This window comes from Pelodiscus sinensis, chromosome 6 (genome assembly GCF_049634645.1).
Source record: "Pelodiscus sinensis isolate JC-2024 chromosome 6, ASM4963464v1, whole genome shotgun sequence".
NCBI classification, from domain to species: Eukaryota; Metazoa; Chordata; order Testudines; family Trionychidae; genus Pelodiscus; species Pelodiscus sinensis.
The window spans coordinates 109548009-109568710 of record NC_134716.1 but is presented as its reverse complement, the minus strand read 5'-3'; the positions used below and the strand labels follow the sequence as shown (position 1 = coordinate 109568710).

The window sequence follows — 20702 nt, the reverse complement described above, 5'->3', positions numbered from 1 at the left end:
GAAGAGAGAGGCTGGGAGGGCAACTAAAATGATCAGGGGTTGGGAACAGGTCCCATATGAAGAGAGGCTAAAGAGACTGGGACTTTTCAGCTTAGAAAAGAGGAGACAGAGGGGGGACAGGATAGAGGTCTCTAAAAGCAGGAGTGGGGTGGAGAGGGTACATACAGAAAAGTTCTTCATTAGTTCCCATAAAGAAGGACTAGAGGACACCAAAGGAAAGGAATGGGTAGCAGGCTTCTAACTAATAACAGAAAGTTGTTCTTCACAAAGCAAAGAGTCAACCTGTGGAACTCATTGCTGTAGGAGGCTGTGAAGGCTAGAACTAGAACAGAGTTCAAAGGGAAGTGAGATCAAGTCATGGAGGTTGGGTCCATGGAGTGGTATTAGCCAAGGGGTAGGAGTGGTGTCCCTGCCCAAGGTTTGTGGAAGGCTGGAGAGGGATGGCACGAGACAAATGGCTTGGTCACTGTCTTCGGTCCATCCCCTCCAGGGTCCCTAGGGTTGGCCACTGTCGGCAGACAGGCTACTCGGCTAGATGGACCTTTGGTCTGACCCAGGATGGCCATTGTAAGCTCAGGGCTCAGGGTCGGGGGTCTCAGTGGACCCCCTTGATTTTCATGCACACCTGCTCCTGGGTGGCCAGGCTGGCAGCTCTTCTGCCCTAGCCGGCCACTTTCCTGTGCCTAGTGCGGAGGTCGTGGACAAGGTCCACGATGTCCGCACTAGCCCAGGCGGGTGCCCGCCTCTTGCGGTCCCAGGCAAGCTCCTGGGAGCCGCCAGCCTGGTCCCGGGAAGAGGGGAAAGGCTGGGGGGCATCGGGTGGGTGGCTCGATCCATGTCAGGTGCAGGGTCTGCTGGCTGGGTGCTGGCAGGCTTGCACCTGGCACGGGCACCGTAGCCAGTCTGTGCCCCTTTAAGGGGTCCGGGGCCGGGAAGGGGGGCAGATGAGTTTCCCTGGTGTTGGCCAGAGTGGCCACCAGGGAAACCTGGGGAGGGCTAGCCTCCCACTAGTTCGAATTAAGGGTCTACACAGCCCTTAATTCGAACTAGTCAGTTCGAACTAGGCTTAATCCTCGTGGAATGAGGATTACCTAGTTCGAACTAAGCGCTCCGTTAGTTCGAATTAAATTCGAACTAATGGAGCGCTAGTGTAGCGCCTAGGAAAGTTAGTTCGAACTAACGTCCGTTAGTTCGAACTAACTTTGTAGTGTAGACATACCCTAAGAGAGCAGGGGAAAAAAGCCAGGAATCCTGACTCCCATCCTAGTGCTTCTCTATCTACTAGATGACATTGTCTTCCGTGTGTGATGTACATGTTATGTAAACACAACTTATGTTTCTTACTTTTTTACTATATATTTTATATTTCACTGCAGACAACGTGTTGGAATGGAAAGCGCGAGTGCTAAAAAATCCCATATATGTTTATTCTCGGAGTGGACCTTTTTATCTAAGTGTTGATACATTTTTTCTGATCAGGTAAAAAGATTAAATTATCTGGGCTTATTTAAGCTCTGACTGTTTGCATCCTAGTGAATTGATAAAGGCTGCTTTGACATTTAAACTACTAGCAATCATGGTTGATTGGACTCTAAAAATAATGGGTCCAATTCTTCACTCCCTTGCACCTTGAATAGTCATTTACTTCTATGCAAAGTGAATGCAAATGGTTCCATTGATGAGAGTGACAAAGTCTAATTTGACAGAAATTCAGATTCATTCTGCACAAATACAGATAACTACACAAAGCAATGGTGAATCCAGCTCTGTATTCCCATATCCCTTGTTTTGTATTAATAAGCTGTCTCATGGTTGCTCAACTGTATGTCAAAGACCTATGCTGCTAAAAGCTCAGCTTTCTCATGTGCTGTAGGGCCATGTGGCTTGCTGCTGTCATTTTCACCATTAAGTTCAGTCATCACCAATATAACTTAGGAAATATAGCCCATGCATAAGATTTCAATTAATTTTAACTGTGTGAAACATTTGAATTGCTTGTGTTGTTTCATTGTTAATATCATTTGGGGATAAAAAAATAAATACAAAAAAGTCTGATACATATACAGAATGCCTTAAAAGATCTAGCTCCAGATTATCAAAGATGTTTAGGCTCCTAACTTTCTCTGAAATCAATGAAAGGGAGGATGCAAATTTCCTTGAGGATCTGGGTCCAAGTTTTAAATTAATTGCAACTCATAAACTAATTAACAGCATTATTTGTAAATTCTCAGAAGATTCATTCTGAGAATATGCAGAAGTGCTGCAATTTTGGGAAGGATGTTCTGTTTTTCACACAAAGCCAAAGAGGTCCATTCCCTGCTCTAAGTGCAAACCAGACCTCAGCCTTGAGTACAGAGTTCTATCCAGTGCCTCCATAATAATTTCTAGCTAAAAGAAAATATATTTGTATTTTGTATTTTTAAAATATCTAGAGGCTGTTTGATGCCTCTGTACAATGGATTAGTGTACTTGATCTAATTCTTGTTGGACAGATGTCCAAGTCTGAGAGACAGAAATATTGGAACAGAAGCATAGGGCCAGGCAGGCATGGAGAATCTGGTAATGTCTGTATCACCGGTGGGGCAGTGGAACAAAACTTGCATGCCTGCTGTCTGCATTGTACCTACCTTTTGGATACAGGGCTTCTGAGCACTTTCACAAGAAACCTATTAATAAGGACTGTCTTCAAAATTTGGAGAAATATTAAACATAATATTCATTTGTTTCCAGTGGCTGGTTGAGTTCCAGGTCACTTCTAAACATGCTTCATCACTCGGAAAAGGGAATCACCCTGAAAGTCACACTGAAATATCTTGGTAATCGACTAGCCAGGTATGTTTGACAAACATTTTTCTTACAATTTTCCGGAAGAAAAATTCCCAATTTAGAAAATAAAAGCAAGAAAAGAAGAAAAAAAAACAAAAAGGGGAAAAAAAGTGTTAGCGTCTTATATGGAGGATGTTTTGCTTTCTTTTAAAATAATTATTTAAGGGCTTATCTACAGATAATCATAGTAACAGAAATAAATGTTAACAGACTGAGTTTTGCCTTTAATTTGTCATGAAGGCAGTTGGTCTGAGTCTCATATACACTGAGGCCTCTTTGCCCTGAAAGTGGGGTCAAATACCTGAAATGCCCGAGTGGTGTAAATGGGCCTGAATGTGAATGCAAATCATGCTCAAAGTGTATTGAGGGTGATGGACATCTCACAAGGTCACACTCATGGTGGCAGTGTACTTCGAACATTCTGTTCAACATGGCCTTCACCCAGCCAAAGATTTCCAGGTGTGGGTGTGGAGATAGTGCAGACAGCATGGCTCCCTTCTACATCAACCAGCATGCTCCCTAATGGAAGATGAAGGAGGCATGTGAGTTTGGGACTGGGGCAAGACACTAATCCCAGATCTCTGAGGCTACATCTACTTGCGCAAGAACTGTTTTGTGCAAGAGTGATTGTCAAAAGCTCTTGCGCAAGTGTGCGTCCACACTGCCATGTGCTTTTGTGGAAGAAATGTGCTTTTGCACAAGAGGGCTTATTCCTCATGGGGAGAAGAATAACTCTTGCACAAGAAGCCCTGGTTTCCGATGCTTTACTGTCAATTTACTTACACAAGAACGTGCGTCCAGTGTAGACGCTCTGCAAGTTTTTGTGCAAGAACAGCTGTTCTTGCGCAAAAAGCCTGCAGTGTAGACGTAGCCTGAGTGTAAGGGATTTTATACCCTCTGCATCAGATGTATAAATCAGAAGAAGATCCCACAGCTCTGAATCAGAGAGCCACATCTGGCTCCGTGAGGCCATTCTTCTTCACTATGTTCATGCACAGCATGGGTGTAGCAGAGACTTCGGGTCACTAAATCTTTTGAAAGCGCAATGTAAATTCAACTAATTTTTCTTATGGGTCTGTATAATGTTGGTGGAGCTGGGGAAGTGCCCCTCTTGCTTCCTTACTCCAGATCACCCCGTAGACTTATCACAGTATGTTGGTCTCTGCATATTTTTTTTAACTGAAATCCCTTCTTTTTCAAGACTCAGAAGGGTTGCTGTGTTAGTCAGTAAATTTAAGAACAACGAGTAGTCCTATGGCACCTTAGAGACTAATAAAAATGTACAGAATCATGAGTTTTCATGGGTAAAATCCACTTCCTCAGACTTTTTTTTTCTTGAAAGTCTAGTGAAACAGCATTTTAGGGCTTTATCATTGGAGCTGAGTTGGTGGTGTTCCTAGTCAACTCATGGCTAAGGCTGGGACTGAACATTTATAGATCACACTCTGCGCCCCCCCCCCCCCCATCCCCAGTAACTGCTCCTCAGTGCCTGTGCCAGGACCTAAACAGCTAGGGACTCAATTCAATCCTCTTTGTGAAAGAGTCTCCCACTGAAGTTAGTGGCAATCATTGAGTCTGCTACCCTCATGGGAAGTTTCATTTCTACATACAGTTAACAACCCCCCGGGGAATATGACCTGCAAAGTCCCTGGAGTCACAGTATAAATGCAAAAACCTTGGAAATTACAGAGCTATTCCAAACAATTTTATCCACCATGTATACACTTTAATAGCTCTGTTTTGACTGTGTTATATTTACAAACATACAGTAATATAATTCTATAGCAGTGTCTCCGGAAACTGCAATCACCTTAAAATTTTGGAAACCCTTACTTAAATCATAGATAAAGAACCTTTATAAAACCTAATCAACTCTCTTTTTGCTGTGTTTTCAGACTTCAGCCACTCCATATGTATTCCATATGTCTTTTAGTTGCACTTTACTCGGTTATTCCTTGGGGATCGGTATGGGAGATTTCCAAATTTAATCTGGATAACTGCAGAAGGATGTGGTGGTCCAATCTTTTTCTCCTAAACAACTTCATTTCTGTAACAGAATCAGTAAGTCTAAATAAGAACATATTTTTTCACACACCATTTATTTAATCCAATAAATTCACTAATACCAAGAAGTCAAATGCTGAAGGTGGATAATTTTATGATAATCAACTGTGGTCATGTATGCTAAGTTAATAACCAAATCTCCTCTTTTGGTCTAATGGGTAATGCTACATGGTAAAGAAGAAATAAGGCCATTTTATTACTAGCTAGAAAAATTATGAAACTGTTGATAGTCATCTCTGAAGCATCAAGTATTCCCCATTGTCGCAGGATATCACACTTGAGATGATTCAGTATAACAAGTAATACATGGTCAAATCCTGATGTCCTTTCTTAGGCAAAACTGACATTGATGTCTTTGGGAGTTGCCGCACTGTCTGGAGTGGTTCACAAAAGTGATTGGCTACTTCTTGCTTTCACAGTCAGGGCATTATTCTGAGCTGCAACCCCAGCTTGGTCCAAAGATCAGTCAGCTGGCTGAGCCTTCTCAAACTCCTTTTGAGTCTCACTTAAATTCAGAGCAGACTCTAAAAGATTTCCAAATTCCACCTGAGAAGGCAAACAGCAACTACTAAGGTTACGTCTAGACTACAGGGTTTTGTCGACAGAAGCTTTGTCGACAGATACTGTCGACAAAGCTTCTGTCGACAAAGAGCGTCTAGACTACATTCAGTTCTGTCGACAAAGCAAGCTGCTTTGTCGACAAAACCCTGTAGTCTAGACACAACCCTACATGCAAATAACACTTTCTGTCAACAGAACTCTGTCGACAGAAGGCGTTATGCCTCGTAAAATGAGGTTTACCAGAGTCGACAAAACTGCTGAGTTCTGTCGACGCTATGTCGACAGAACTCAGCGGTAGTGTAGACGCAGGTATAGTTTTGTTGACAAAAGTCCACTTTTGTCGACAAAACTCTGTAGTCTAGACACACCCTAACAGACAACAGACAGAGGGCATTTCCCTCCTCTTCACCAACTTCCTTGCTGTTCACAAACAAAGTAGGTAGATTAGGTTCACATTCTCTCTGGACTGTGCTATAACACTAGCTTGCTTAGATATGGCTACAATGTTATTACCTATTAACAGCAAATTTCTGATAACTATAATAACATCACCCTTAAATCTGCCTCTCAAGGCAGACTTTAGCCAGAGGCACAGTCACAGGAAGTTCACCCAAAGGCAAAACATTTAGCCCTTTTTTTTTGCCAGGAAGTCTATACTCTTCCCTTAACAAACTTTCCTTTTAAGACTAATACCTATTTTGAGCAAATGAATATACATGTGAATTGGTCTGGTCTCTAGCTCTAAGTTTTAGTTCTTACCTCATACCTGCAGCCTCGATTAAAGAGTAAGACATCACAGGGATTATAGAGGATTATAGAGTTAGACATGACAGGGAGCTTTACTTAAGTAAACAGTAAAAATCGAATAAAGAAGGTAAAGTTTTGGTTCTATACTTGCAGTTAGTGAATGTAACCTGGCACATAGGTGCTATAAGACCACTGTCAGCTAGCCATGGGTGAATTGGAGATCACAGTTTGTGTTCAATTCAGACAGGCAACCAAAAGTTTGGATGCTTCTCCAAACCTCTTGAATCAGAAACCTAGCCTAGAAGTCTCTTAAGAACACTCAGTCATGTTCTCGCTCTCTCTCTCTGACATTCCCTCTTTTCATGAACCAAAAGGATTTTGCCCTCCTCAAAAGCTCTCCTCCAAACTAATCTTTTGTTTGCTGACTTTCTACACCAATTTCTGCTTCCTCCTCCATATTAGAAATAATACAAAAAACTATACATTGACATGTATTCTTCTTTTATTTATTAATACAGCAGCCCCTCTAGCAGCCTCAGTTATGGATCAGGATCTCATGGTGCTAGGCACTTTACAAACACAGTCTCAGAAGATGATCCCTACCCCAAAGAAATATATATGAGCTACAGTCCTTGGAAAATACCAGTCTCCTAACAACTGAATTTCCTTTCCATTATTTGCTCTTCCTGCTCCATGACTTTCTTCTCTTCATGGTTTCTTGTCAGTTTGTTATCTACCCATTTTAGATTGAAAAGATAAATAGATAGTCTTATTTGTCTGTGATGGGTCATACTCACTTATGATACTAATGCATCCAAAGTTAAAAAAAACTACTCAGTGAAAAGAATGGTACAGTTGTGGTATTAACCACAAGCTGGGAAATGTCAGAAATAAGGTTATGATAAAGTCCTCAATTACATAATCTTATGAGAGGTTTCCCTTTCTCCTCCTCTTCCCTTTTCAACCTCTTTCTTCAGTGTCTCTCACTGTTTCACATCTGTAAAAAGGTGGGCTTTGCACTGGGTTCTGAAAAGAGGCCTGCGGCTGGGTCACAGCAAGATCTGGGCTCTGACCTGCTCACTTAGCACATTCCTAGGACCCAAATCCTGAGTGTTTGATTACCTGAATCAGATTGATTTATGTGTGGACTGAAGGGAGAGTTCGTCAGAAACCTGAGTCAGAGCCTGCTGAGTGTGTAGTCTAGACATACCCAGAGCATTTTCATGTCCTCAAGGAATACAAAGGCTTTGATGGATTATAGATGGAAAGATTAGCCTGGTCAGAGAGCAGCAAGAAGGCCTTGTCTTTCTATATTTGAACCTTAGACAAGATGTAAACTCATTATGGATTTGGAGGAGGGTTCAAGATACAAGCGTTAGATGTTTTTAGGGTTTAGGGTCCAAAGGAGGGACTATAAACACATTGCTTCTCTAACTCTACTCTGCAAGTCACACCCTGTAAAAAATATTTTCTTTGTAGGCCTAACAAAGCAATGCATTTGATCTCTCTGGAATGAGCTATCTCCTCCCCTTAATTAGGGAGTCTAAAAGAGTGGTCAGTCTCTCTAGAAGAACTAAGCAAATCCAAGAATTGTGTTCTGGCACAATTGGGTACTTCAGTGGACACTAATGACAAAATCAGATCAGAAAGCTGTTTGGTGGGAAACTGTTTTTGTAAAAAAACAGTGTGTGATAAAAGCTTGAACATTTTTATTTTCAGTGCAATGGATGGACATGGTATCTTGCTAATGACTTCCAGTTCTATCTTACAACACCTTTGGTGATCTTTTTATACACTAAGTGAGTATTCTTTGGCAATAAGTTTTTTTACCATAAAAATGGCACAGTAGATGTGGGATATTTTTCCAGTAGAAAGCTTCAGTTCATTAAAAGGCACTTGACAAGCACTCTCTCCAGGAGAAAGTAATATGCCTTTCTTTTTACAAACTGAATATAGGTTTGAATATTATGCAAGGGTGTTTTTTGCAGTCAGGTGACTTCAGAGGTAGGCACGTTGTATATACAGAAGATTGAAACAGAAAAAATAAGAGAAAGAGTTGTATACAGATATTAGTCTGTGAATATTTTTATTAATAGCAAAAAAAAAAAAAATACAGGTTGGACCTCCCTGGTCTGGCACCCTCAGGACCTGATTGGTCCCAGATTAGAGATTTTGCCAGACCAGGGAGGTCATTTCTCTCTTGCGCCTGGCCTTACCCACTTCCCTGTGAACCTACCGGGCTGCCTGGCTCTCCTGGCAGCCCAGTTGGGTCACACTCTGGGTTTTCTGCCTCTCTCTGGCTTCCCCTCCAGCCCAGCTGGGCCGCACACCATCCTTCCTGGTTCTCCCTCCCCCTTAGCCCAGCTGAAACGTGCACCAGTTCCCAGTCCCTGCAGGCAACCCAGCTGGGCCACGCACTGGATTTTGCCAGACCAGAGAGTCCCGGTTTGCAGAGGCACAACCTGGAATACTTTGCATCTGTATACAGCCTCTCCCCGAGTTACAAACAAGTTACGGACCAAACACTTGGCCGTAACTCGATCTGTTTGTAACTCGGACCCCATTGAGTTACATAGCGATTGTGCTGTTGGTAAGCGCAGGTCGCGTTCGTAACTCGGGAACCGCCTTTATGACTGCTCCATGGGAGCTTTGATCGTAAATGTGAACAGTCGTAACTCAACTGTTCGCAACTTGGGGACTGGCTGTAATCAAGAGACAGGTTTTGAAGTCAAACAGGCATTATGTGGCATGAACAGTTTGCTCCTGTGCTGTCACTGCAGTTAGGAGAGCTGGAAAACTTTGTGTAGAGGAGATGTTGAGATCCACTGACCCAAACTGTAACCCGGGTATATAATGGAAACCACTTCAAGCCTGGGGGTGTGGCAGCATCCCTACCACCCCTAGTTCCAGCACTTATGACTGAAGGAGTGGCCTTTACATTACTGTTGCTTCTGGGTAATCTATTCTTCCACAATATACAACAACAACTGCAAGGAACTGAAGGGTTGACTGTTACTGGACAAGTCTTTTCTGCAAATGTTGTATGTCAATAGCTGTCTTATATAGTTGTAGCCATGCTAGTCCCAGGATATGAAAGAGACATGGTGGGTGAGGGAAAATCTTTTATTCTTCAGGTCAAGAAGTAGAGCTCTGTTTGGCTAAAAACGTCTCTCACCCACCAACGGAAGTTGGCATAGTAAAATATTGCCTTACCTGTTTTGTGTCAGTGTAGGTCCTTAAATTTTAAGTTATAATTCTAATACTGATTTTTTAAAAATTGGACTGGTGTTCTTTTTTGATTCATGATGGTGTATAGAAAAGAAAAAAGTATTTTCAACATTTTGTCTGCTTTTCCATTTTTAATCTTAACATCAGGAAATAGCCTCCCCAAACTCTGTCAAGGTTGTGTTTAGATGAATCTTGCCTGTTGTCTGCACATCAAGAGTAGCTAAAATAAACATCTCCAGATTTCCCCTAAGTATATATACTGCTCTGGAAATTTAGAATCAAATCCGGCCCCCACTGAAGTCAAATGAATTTTTCCTATTGAGTTTAAGGAGGCCAATATTTTATCCTGACACTGTATTTTTTGTGTGTTCAAAATCGACTCCTGTTGTTTGTTAAGAAAGCAATACCCTGAAATCAATCACCCTTACTCAATAAACATCAGAATTTCTGTTTCTCATAAAATTTCAAATTCTCTATGTTTTGAACAATGCTTTGGAGACTACACATTTCTCATCCTCTTAATTTTCTTGGCCACTCTATTTCCCCCAAAGAACACAATATAATAAGCTTCAATTGTATATGGCTTCTGAGGAGTCTTAAAGAAAATGATGAAAGATCTGATTTAAGATATTATGAACATCTCACAGAAGGATCTATCTCAAGAGAACTGGGCTAAGTATGAGCTAGATGCTTTCCATTATTGCTTTGTAGAAGTGGAAACACTGATCAGATCCTTCAGGTGAGAATCACATCGTGCCATCATCTATTCCAATAGGCTCTGTAGCATGTGATAAGCTTGTAGTTCAATTTTAATAGGTGACTACTGGTTTGGGGTACCCATCTTGAAACACTTTTGACCTGATTTTCAGAGGTGTGACTCCAGTTGAGTTTTCTGGCTAATCAGAAGACTCACTGTTTCTGTTTCAGCCTCCAAAGCTCTCAGTTCAACTGTGGTTTTGAATTGCTAACCATAAAAATTAGTATCTGTCTGTTCAGCTTTCTGTATAAATCTCCACATTTTTATCACTGGTACCATGTTCTGAAGATGTTTTAAATTGAGTAAATAAATTGAACAGCGACAAGCAATATGACGCTGAATCAATGATGAATAACGGTTGAGTATTGTAATGCATAGGGGTCTTAGAACTGTACTTCTGTGGCATTAATATTCAGATTTTATTACATTTGTAGTCTTATGCCCCAAGATTTTATAATGGATCTCTGAAATGACTGTGTGTCACAGTTATAGGAAATGATTTTGACACTTCAGAAAAAGGAATACACGGAATAAAAATCATGGTATAAAAGAAATGTTTGCAAAGAGATCAGAAAATTGGGTGTTTAAACCTGTTTGTCTTCACATTTCACTTGTAGAAGCAAATGTGGATTGATTCTCTTAGGAACCACTTTGTTCGTAGCATCTTTCACTGTTACAGCCCTGCTGTCAGCACTTTTCAGACTTCCTGTTGCATCTCCTTCAGATATGAGGTAAGGGTCTACAAATACTTTTCATCTCTTACTGCTAGGTTTATATGGAAATTAGTTTTTGAATAGCTATTCAGTCAAAATGTTGATACTCAGTGGCTACGTTGATACTCAGAGACTGGCATGATTTTCCGCAAATGCTTTTAACAGAAAAGTTTTTCCGTTAAAAGCATTTGAGGAAAAGAGCGTCTAGATTGGCATGGACGCTTTTCCGCAAAAGCCCCAATCGCCATTTTCACCATTGGGGCTTTTTTGCGCAAAACAATACCGCGTTGTCTACACTGGCCTTCTTGCGCAAAAGCATTTGCGCAATAGGGCTTTTGCCCAAACGGGAGCAACATAATATTTCCGCAAGAACACTGACAATCTTACATGAGATCGTCAGTGTTCTTGCGCAAATTCAAGCGGCCAGTGTAGTCAGCTGGCAAGTTTTTCCGCAAAAGCAGCTGCTTTTGCAGAAAAGCTTGCCAGTCTAGACGCAGCCAGAATGAATAACTATTCAAAAGATGGTTTCTGCAAAGTCATAACAATAAGACATTTCCAATATATACAAGTCTTCAGTTTGTGGCTCTGTTTTTTAAATGTATTAGGAGCTGCTAAAAGACTGAAGCGCAGTGGTGGGGACCAGGTGCGAGCCGGGAATCAGCTGGTCTGGCTCATGCCTCGTCCCCCCACTGCTCTTCTGCTTTTTAAATTTATTAAGCGCCTGTTGGCTCTTAATACATTTAAAAAGCAGAGGCACGGCACCCAGTCCCCATGCTACGCCTCTGCTTCCCCTTCCCCCCACAGAGATGGTGCTGGGGGAAACCGACTTTTAAGCCCACTCCCCCTAGCACTGGCTCTTGCTCTCCTATTTTGCAGTCTCTATCTATATATCTATTGAGTAACTACTTGGCTATCTGATAAGCTTATGTTTTTCGGATAGTCAACTGATCACTTACATCCCTAAGCCAGTCATGGCCAACTCAACAGTTACTTAACCCCTGTTCTTCCTAACACAAACATTCAATCACAATCAAGTCCATGTAGTCATTCCTATTATCTTAACTCTTTAGATCAGTATTATAGCACTAGGTAATTAGTATTTAAATGTGAATAAACAAAGTGCATTGCTTTAATAACAAGTAATACTCACCCAAAGCAGTCTGAGACAAAGAGCATTCAGTCTCAAGTAGCTAAGCTCTGTAGTCTATTTGGGGGTTTAAAAACAAAACATATGGACATTTTGTAAAAGGAGAAATCATTTTTTTAGGTATGTATCGGGTAGTGTTGACAGTATAGCAAATAGTAAGAAAGACACACTGGAGTTCAGAAGAAAAAATCAAATGTGCAAATGCAACGCAGTGATACCACAGAAAAGAAGTTAGGGGTTCTAGTGATCACAAACTGAGTGAGTCAACACTGTGATGCAACTGTGCAAAAGTAAATGTCACTCTGGATTGTTGTCATGGGGCAGTTGTATTAACAGAGTATTGTGTGTAAAATAGAGTAGTTGTTCCACTTGGAACTGGTGAGGCCTGACCTAGAGTAAGTGGTTTAATTAGCAGAAAGGGAGGTTTAATTAGATATTAGGAAGAACTTTCTGACTACAGGTTGGACCTCCTTGGTCTGGCACCCTCAGGACCTGACTGATCCCAGATGAGGGATTTTGCCGGACCAGAGAAGGTTATTTCTGGGCCCCCCTGTCACCGGATACCCTCTGCCATGGCCTCGCTGCCACCGGTCCCCCTTCACTCAGGTCTCCTGGCTCCATCTTGGCATCTTGGCCACAACATGCACAGCCCCACTGCTGGGCTCCCAGCCCCACGGGGCACCCCCCCCCCCCCCCAGCTGTGCCACTGGAAGAGAGCCCCACTTAGGCTCCAGCCTCGGTAGGCAGTCCCACTGCTTCCCAACCTCACCGAGCAGATCCACAGGCAGCTGTGGTGCTGCCAGGCTCTTTCCTGTGCTGCCAGGCAACAGCCCCACTCCCAGATTCCTGGCCTCACTGCCAGGCAGCCCGGTGGTCAGGCTCCTGGCCCACTGGAACATCCACACTGCTTTCCAGTCCTGCCGGGCAGCTGTGCCACTTGGCGGTAGCGAGGCTGCCAGGCTCCTGGTTGTGCTGCCAGACGGTCCTGCTGCCTCCCGGTCTTGCTGGGCAGTTTCACTGCTGGGCTCCAGGCAGCAACCCAACTACTAGGCTCCCATTTCGCTGCCACAGGCAGCCCTGCTACTGAGCTCCAGCCTTGCTGCAGGACACCCAGCCACCAGCCCACCACTAGGACTCTCTGGTCCTAGGACATCCATGGTTCTATCAGACCAGGGATGCTGCCAGACCAAAGAGTACCAGTTAAGAGAGGTTCAACCTGTATAAGGAAGGTAAAATACTGGAACAGATTCCTTAAGGAGGGATCACGTAATGACTACTTGTGTTCCCTCCCTCTGGGGCAACTGGCATTGGCCACTGTCAGCAGACAGGATACTGGGCTAGATGAACCTTTGATCTGACCCATTATGGCTGTTCTTATGTTGTCATTGGAGGGTGAAGGATTAGATGACCTCTTGAGTTACCTTTTAACCCTACATTTCCATTACTCTGAAAACTAAAGAAAAGAAAAGTATTTCCAACCACAACCCTTCAAAAATCATGACTCAGGCTTCCTTGAAAGGATTGGATCACTTTTAAAATGATGAGTATGGTGGGTTTTAAAACAAACTTGGGGTTCTTTTATTTTGCTTTTTGGTTTTATAGGATTCACTTGGGTCACATTTTCAAGCTCTACTTTGCAACCACGAGGGCTAGAAACCTACTTTTTTATTACTGAAAGATAAGATTTTTTGTCTTAATCCCATACCGCTAGGAGCTTGGGCTTTAAGAAAACAAAATAGCATGAAGCTCATGATAAAATATTCCTGAGAAAAGGGGAAGGGAGGATAAAATGAGGGGAGGAGGGAAGAAAGCAAACAAACAAATTTTAAAGTGAGTAACTTTCCATTTTCCAATTGGTAGAAAAAAATAAAAATCGTGAAAAATTTAGTTTTAGGGGAAAAAAAGTCTGGTTTTCATTTGAAACATTTAGAGCAGCTCCAATGACAACAATTTACTCTCCTGTTTGGAATGGTTTCAATCATGGTCATTACCATGATTAGTTCCATTTTTATGCTGGAGGGAGAGAGAATTATATAAGCTTAAAACTAACAATTATAAAGGACCCTGTTCACTCTCCCAAAGCTCCATGCCTCTGCATTGCTTAAAAGGAGTAACAGGTAGTTAATGTTTAGATTTGTCCCTAAATCAAGATGTTTAGTAAGATGATGCCATTTTTGCAGTAGTTATGGTTGGAGAACCATAGTTGAAGAACAGATGCACTAGGGTTGGCCTGTTTATGAACAATTATTAACTATCTTACTTGTTCACTCAGAACTTCAGCATAATCATTTCCTATTTCCTTTCAGGGAAATGTCCACAGTGATGTATTTCACAGAATACTATTCAAAACCTTACTGTCGATATGGTCCATTTCTGGTTGGCGTCCTTCTCGGACTTTTCATGTATCACCAAAAAGCACAAATTCTCAGAAACAAGGTACAGTCTCTAAAACAATGTAAAGCATGATGTTGATATGTGTTTTCTTCTGGTTTATTCATTAACTCCCTCTGGGACACAAGTATCAAGGCTGTTCCCCGCTCTGGCACTTTGAGTGCAGAAGGTGGGAGCCTGCAAGGGACTTTAAAATACCCTTCCACTACAGGCTTGTGTTAAAACTCCCCAAGGTCATAGATTCCCTAGCCTTGGATTGGTATCACTGCCACCATCCAAATGCAAAACCCCCTTTGAGATCCCAGGAAGGTACACTTGGGAATTCCTTCCTGTGGTACCCTCAAGCTCTTATACCCTCCCACTTGAAGAGTGCTTGAAAAACTCATATCTCATAGAAGTTTGACTTCGCGGACTTAGGCATGTGCGCACAGAGCCGCCTGCCTTCTAGGACACAGGAATCAGATCATGGTGTTAAAAGGGTGGTTTTTATTAACAAAGTAAACACATTTGGTGAATCATTATTTAGTCGCTAGGTGTTACAGAGCAACTAAAACCAGGATTAAGACACAGAGAATTGTTTCCCTGGGATTCAGTTTGGAAAAGTACAGCAGAAGTGGTTACATGTGTTCAGCACAGAGAAATCTAACAAACCCCAAAATAAAATAAAAAATTTTAAAACCTGATCGCATCTGACTAAATGTTCCTTGTACTTCTCATGTATCTGTTTCAAGATTAAATCCTTCCCTACACATGGATATTGCTGGATACTCCATGCTTGCCTTCCAGGCTTAATTCATGTTCTTGCAGTTTTGCTCTAATTACACAACAGCAGGAACAGGAAGGCTGCTGATTTCAATTCAAAAGTCCACACTGAGTTTCCATTGGTACTCCTGACCTCCTACCAACTCACTTCCTGCTCCTCTAGCATTCCTGGGGACTCTCTCGGACCCACTATCTATAGTTTTAACCCTTACAAGCGAGGCAATTAAGTCTAGGTCCCAAGAGTGAGAAAGACTTTAGTTAACCAAATAGCTGGAATGTCCAGAAAAAATATTACTCACTCGCCACCCCTTCATCACAATAGGTGTAATGAGCTGCATGCAACATGCACTGCTAGATAAGGATAAAAGCAGATAAAAGATCAGATTTCATGGGAGAAGACTGGATTTCATGCTCTGAGACACATTTTGTATGGCCATGCACTTGGTAGGGTCCTTATCGTCATCAATCATCCTTCCCACAACATCAGGTAGACATCAATCATCCCTATCCTGACTCATTTGTATACATCTTTCATATTTCGATGTAACAATGCCACTTTAGCTATTGTGTGTAGTCAGGTTGTCCTCTCCATCTCTTGCCCTGGAAAGAAATGGTTGTTTAGACCATATCTCAACCAGAGGTAAGCAGTGGTCTTCCTGAGGACATGTCAATTCATCTAATGTGGGTCTAGTTTTACAACAGTCTATATAAAAAGCACTAGCAAGGTCAGTACAAATTAACATTTCATACAGACACTGGCTTGTTTGTACTGCTCTACATACTGCACGCTGAAATGGAAGTACCAGATTTATATTCCAACTGATTTCTTTTATAATGATAGGGTAAAAATGAGCAAGGAAGCAATGTTTCAGCAATACTGTGCTGTGACACTTCTGTTTATTTGTTTGGTTTTGTAATCAAGTAGTTTTTAAGGGAGGTGAAACTTGGGATACGCAAGACAAATCAGACTCCAGAAAGAGATACAGCAGTCTGGAAAGGCTGAGAGTCAATGGTATAGAAATCCTATTATCAGGCATTATTAAGATTTGGTGAAGAACGTTGTGAATACTGGGTTTATTTACTTATTGGCATTTATACTCAGTGAAAATAGCCTCATGAGATGCACGTCATGATTTTGTGGAGGGCTGCTGTTAGAATAAGACAGTGTCATGCTGCAGTGCAATACAAATGGCCCAGTGCAGGACAGATGCTTTAAAACAGCAGGCACAACTGAACAGCTGCCTTTTCATTGCTTTTTACGCTGGGATGATTGAGATGATTAATCAAAAGTGCCTTTAAATCAGATACAAATGCTTATTCCAGCTGTTTGGAACTACTGTAAAGCCCCCAAACCAACCTCTCAGTGTTAGTTTTTGTAAATGTTAAAACATAATGGTCCAGATTGAGCAATGGGAGGAATTTGCTATTTCTCTTGGAGAAAAGTGATTGTAAATATACCAATCCCATGCAATGAACAAGTTAGCTCTGCGAAGCAAACTAGCAGCATTGTTGTAAAAGGACTCAACTTACCAGCTCATTTTTATGAAGGTTTTGCTCTGAGACTCGAAGGAAACAACAGTGAAGTGCATTTCTATCAAATGGCAAAAAATTAGATGCTTCAGTGTGAGGACAAGACCAGGTTAATGAGTCAAAAGACAACACTCTGTAAAGAGGAGGAGGAAGACAATGTAATCAGCAAGGCTGATCAGGAAATTGCATTAATAAACAATTCTATTGGGATGAACCAATGATTCCGTGCCTCTTCCTGTCTTTTTGTGCCATGGAGAGCTTGGCACACATAGAGACAATCCCCTTGGGGCAGGGGAAAGGTTAGAACATGTGAAATGTCATTGACTGTGCTTGGGTGAAGCTCCCCGTTCTCCATCAAGAGGAGCAATGGCCTTGATCTGACAAGAGAGATTGATGCACTTTGGTGCATACTGAAGAGGAAGCTTATGACAGAGAATGAAAGACCCAGGCCACTAAACAGGAAGGCAGTAGGGAAGAGGTAGAAAGACAGAGCCAAGAACCAAGAGGTACAGCAGTCACATCACGCATCACAACAAGGTTGAAACTTGTTGGCTGTGAAATAGAGTAAAAAGATAGTACAGTGCACCAGGATAAAGCACTGAACTAGGTGAGGCAGTTCATTGGAAAGGAAGAGCCAATTCAAAGTTATTGAGAGAGTCCACTAAGAATATTGGTTTCAAAATATGATGTTCTCCATCTCTACAGGTGCAGGCTTCTCTGGGGTGGCTTTGTGCAATGCTTGCCATGCTAGCCGTAGTCTCCCTGGCATATGCTGTAGAAGATTCCTTGAACTCCTATTCCTCTGCTGCAGTGATTTATCAAGCACTTCACCGGACTCTGTGGGCTGCAGCAATTGGTTGGATCATTTTTGCATGCCAAGAGGGCTACGGAGGTACTTCCCAGTTAGTGAACAGATCTAGCTGTAATCGCATTCTTTAAAAAAACTGACTGGCTTAAACAATGGTTGGGCTGATGTGTATGTGCTCTTACTGCTGGTGTGTTTTTCTCAGTTTATTACATGACCCAGATCCTCTGTTATGGAGGAGGAGCACATAGCAAAAACTTGGCCTTGATATACCGGAAGATTGACGCTTTGGAATCATAAAAGTCTCAATTTGGTGCTGAAAAATACCTGGGAAATCTCAATTCTATGAGGCTATCTAGCTGTAAATCTGTAGGATCTCCCCTCCCCCTTCCCCTCTGAAACTCTAAGACAACTTTTGAAAATACATGTATTAAAATAATTAGAAAATAAGGTTAAATATTATTTTCCTACCAAACAATCCAGGAAATAGCATAAAGCTGAAAACAAACTATGAATGCATAAACTTCACATTGTCCTGGAAGCTGTTTCATTCCCTCCATCACATTGCTATGTTAAGCATTAGCGTTTGCTTTGTGCTTGTTATAAAATGTACAGTTTTGGTTTAGCTCGTACAGATTTTTTTAATTCTAAGCATAAAAACTAATAAAAATGCTTTTAAAAAGTGGCCAGTATGGTGCTGAGTGAAACAGATACTGTGTTTTTTTCCCAACAGGTTTAGCTAACTGGGTTCTTTCGTGGGGTATTTGGACTCTGCTAGCTAAAATTAGTTATGCCTGCTATTTGGTGCATCCTATATTAATCATACTTTATAATGGACTTCAAGAAACTCTTATGCACTATTCAGACATCAACATGGTGAGTGGGATTATCCGATCTTTTGGTGATGTTACAGTCTGTTTTTTCCTTGTTAAAATGAAACATGATTTATTAGCATTTATTATCCTTTATGCTTTTATCAAATCTCTGTGGTTCTGCTGAAAATGATATTACTGGGTAACTGGTTAACCAGAGGCCAGGCCAGTCGGAGCAGCCCACTACTGCCAGTGAGCATGGCAGATGCAGCCCCTGGCCTGCCCATGGTATGGCGGGGGCAGCTGGGCTTCCCTTTGGTGCGGTGGGGCTAGAGCAGCCCTCCGCCTGTCTGCAATGTGGTGTGGTAGGGCCAGCCAGGCCAGGGCAGCCCCCGACAGTGGGCAGGCTGGCAGGACTCGGACCATGGGGCCCCTGCCTGGAACAGCCCCCTCCACGGGACCCCAGCCACTCTGCACCAGCTCTTGGTTAATGGGTTTAACGATTTAAATTATATAATTTAACTGATTCCCTTGTTAAATGGGTACTTACATCCCTAGCTGTGAGAGAAGAACCAGGCCCGGTGTGCTTTCCTGCGCTGCTGTAATGTAGGGGTGGCTAGACGGTGGCTCTTTTAAAGGGGCTTGTGGAGCCCCTCTCCCATTCTCTGCCTACCAGACTGGCGGGGAGGAGAGCTCATGGCTTCTGCCCTGCTGCGGGGTAGTGGGCCTAGAGGCTCAGGGCACAAGTGGGGGCACAATTACAAATGCCTCTAACTGCTTGAGTCATGTTCCCTCTCCAACCTCAGTGACCCCCTCCCTGCAGCTTCCAGCTCTTTGCTGCTGCCTCTCCCCACGGCCAGAGGCTCAGCTCCCAGCCTGCTGGCACTAGCACCCTGCCATGCTGGGAGTGGGCCCAGTGGCACCATATGACTCAATGGGGCCAGCAAACCCTAACAAAAATCTGCAAGGGCACATGACACCCCACAGTCCCCACCCCATATATTGTCTCAGACTTCTGTGTTGCAGGGAAAGGGGGCTCAGGGTTCAGGCCTGCAGGGTATGCTTGCCGGGGCTTCAGCCCTATGGCACGGAAGCCATGAGACCCCTTCTTTTTACAAGGCCGAAGCCCAGAACTCTAGCAAGTACCCCCTATGGGGCTGAACTCCTAAGTCTCCTCTCCCTATGGGGCAGAGGCTCTGAGCCCCAGCAGACGCACCCCAGCATTCAAACTTCTAAAGATTGTTGTAATTAGTTCAGAGGGACAGTAAGTTTGGCCATCCCTGCTCTAGATATTTTGTTCTTCAGTTTTATAGTGACTAGGTATGGGCTGAACACTGCTGATATTTTATTACTGACTTAATGCATCCCATGGCTACAATGACCTGACAATCTGCATACAAATCAAAGGAAAGATTACAGTTTTGAACCCATATGAAATTCTTCTAACTAAGCCTATGCTTTTCCCTGTAGCTTTACCTGTTTTTCGGACACAGTCTGATGACGTTCATCACTGGGTTGGCCTTGACGGTGCTGGTTGAGAAGCCATTCGAAGAATTAAAGCAGTCTCTTGCATGTTAATGCCACTGGGAAGGGAAAACAAAGGCAGAAGGGTGCTCTAAAAAAGATGTGCAAGGCCATTGCCCAACCTACTTCAGATCCCACCTCAAGACTGACCATTACCATGATAGCTAGGCAAGTAGCAAGTGAGACTACTGATGGTTCTCTTCCTCCACAAACAAAGAAACCCATGTGCAAATACGTGTTTAAAGAATTGTTTCCTCAAGCTGTTGTTTGCTTCACCTGCCTCTTCTATCTTGTCTTAAAATAAAGACTGTGAGCTCTTTGGGGGGCAGGTCTGTTTTGTGTGTTGCAACAGTGCCTAGCACTATGGGGATTGGAAGTGCTACTGAAATACATGGAATGAATAGGGTTCTACCAATTCAGTCTTTTTTTTGTAAATTTCAGTCATCACATTTTACAAATCTTCGATTTCGTGGCTTCAGATACTTAAATCTTAAATGTCATGGGCTACGCCTACACTGGCCCCTTTTCCGAAAGGGGCATGCTAATTTTACAGGTCGTAATAGGGAAATCCGCGGGGGATTTAAATATCCCTCGCGGCATTTAAATAAAAATGTCCGCCGCTTTTTTCCGGCTTTTAGAAAAGCCGGAAAAGAGCGTCTACACTGGCCCTGATCCTCCGGAAAAAAGCCCTTTTCCGGAGGATCTCTTATTCCTACTTTGAAGGACTTTTTCTAAAAGCCGGAAAAAAGCGGTGGACATTTTTATTTAAATGCCGCGGGGGATATTTAAATCCCCCGCGGATTTCCCTATTACGACCTGTAAAATTAGCATGCCC

General features: G+C 42.6%; 1 protein-coding gene across 1 annotated transcript in view; it reads left to right on the top strand.

Annotated features, from left to right (window-relative positions):
* The window catches only part of LOC102450315 (O-acyltransferase like protein), a 34742-nt gene extending 14587 nt beyond the window's left edge, over positions 1-20155 (top strand). Inside the window, exons 7-15 of the mRNA XM_006116608.3 lie at positions 1377-1479; positions 2731-2832; positions 4722-4887; positions 7918-7997; positions 10801-10914; positions 14350-14479; positions 17432-17618; positions 18265-18407; positions 19814-20155. Of these exons, the coding sequence (XP_006116670.2) occupies positions 1377-1479; positions 2731-2832; positions 4722-4887; positions 7918-7997; positions 10801-10914; positions 14350-14479; positions 17432-17618; positions 18265-18407; positions 19814-19921 (1133 nt within the window). The 3' untranslated portion in view covers positions 19922-20155. The remainder of the gene's footprint in view (positions 1-1376; positions 1480-2730; positions 2833-4721; positions 4888-7917; positions 7998-10800; positions 10915-14349; positions 14480-17431; positions 17619-18264; positions 18408-19813) is intronic.
* Positions 20156-20702: the final 547 nt, after the last annotated feature.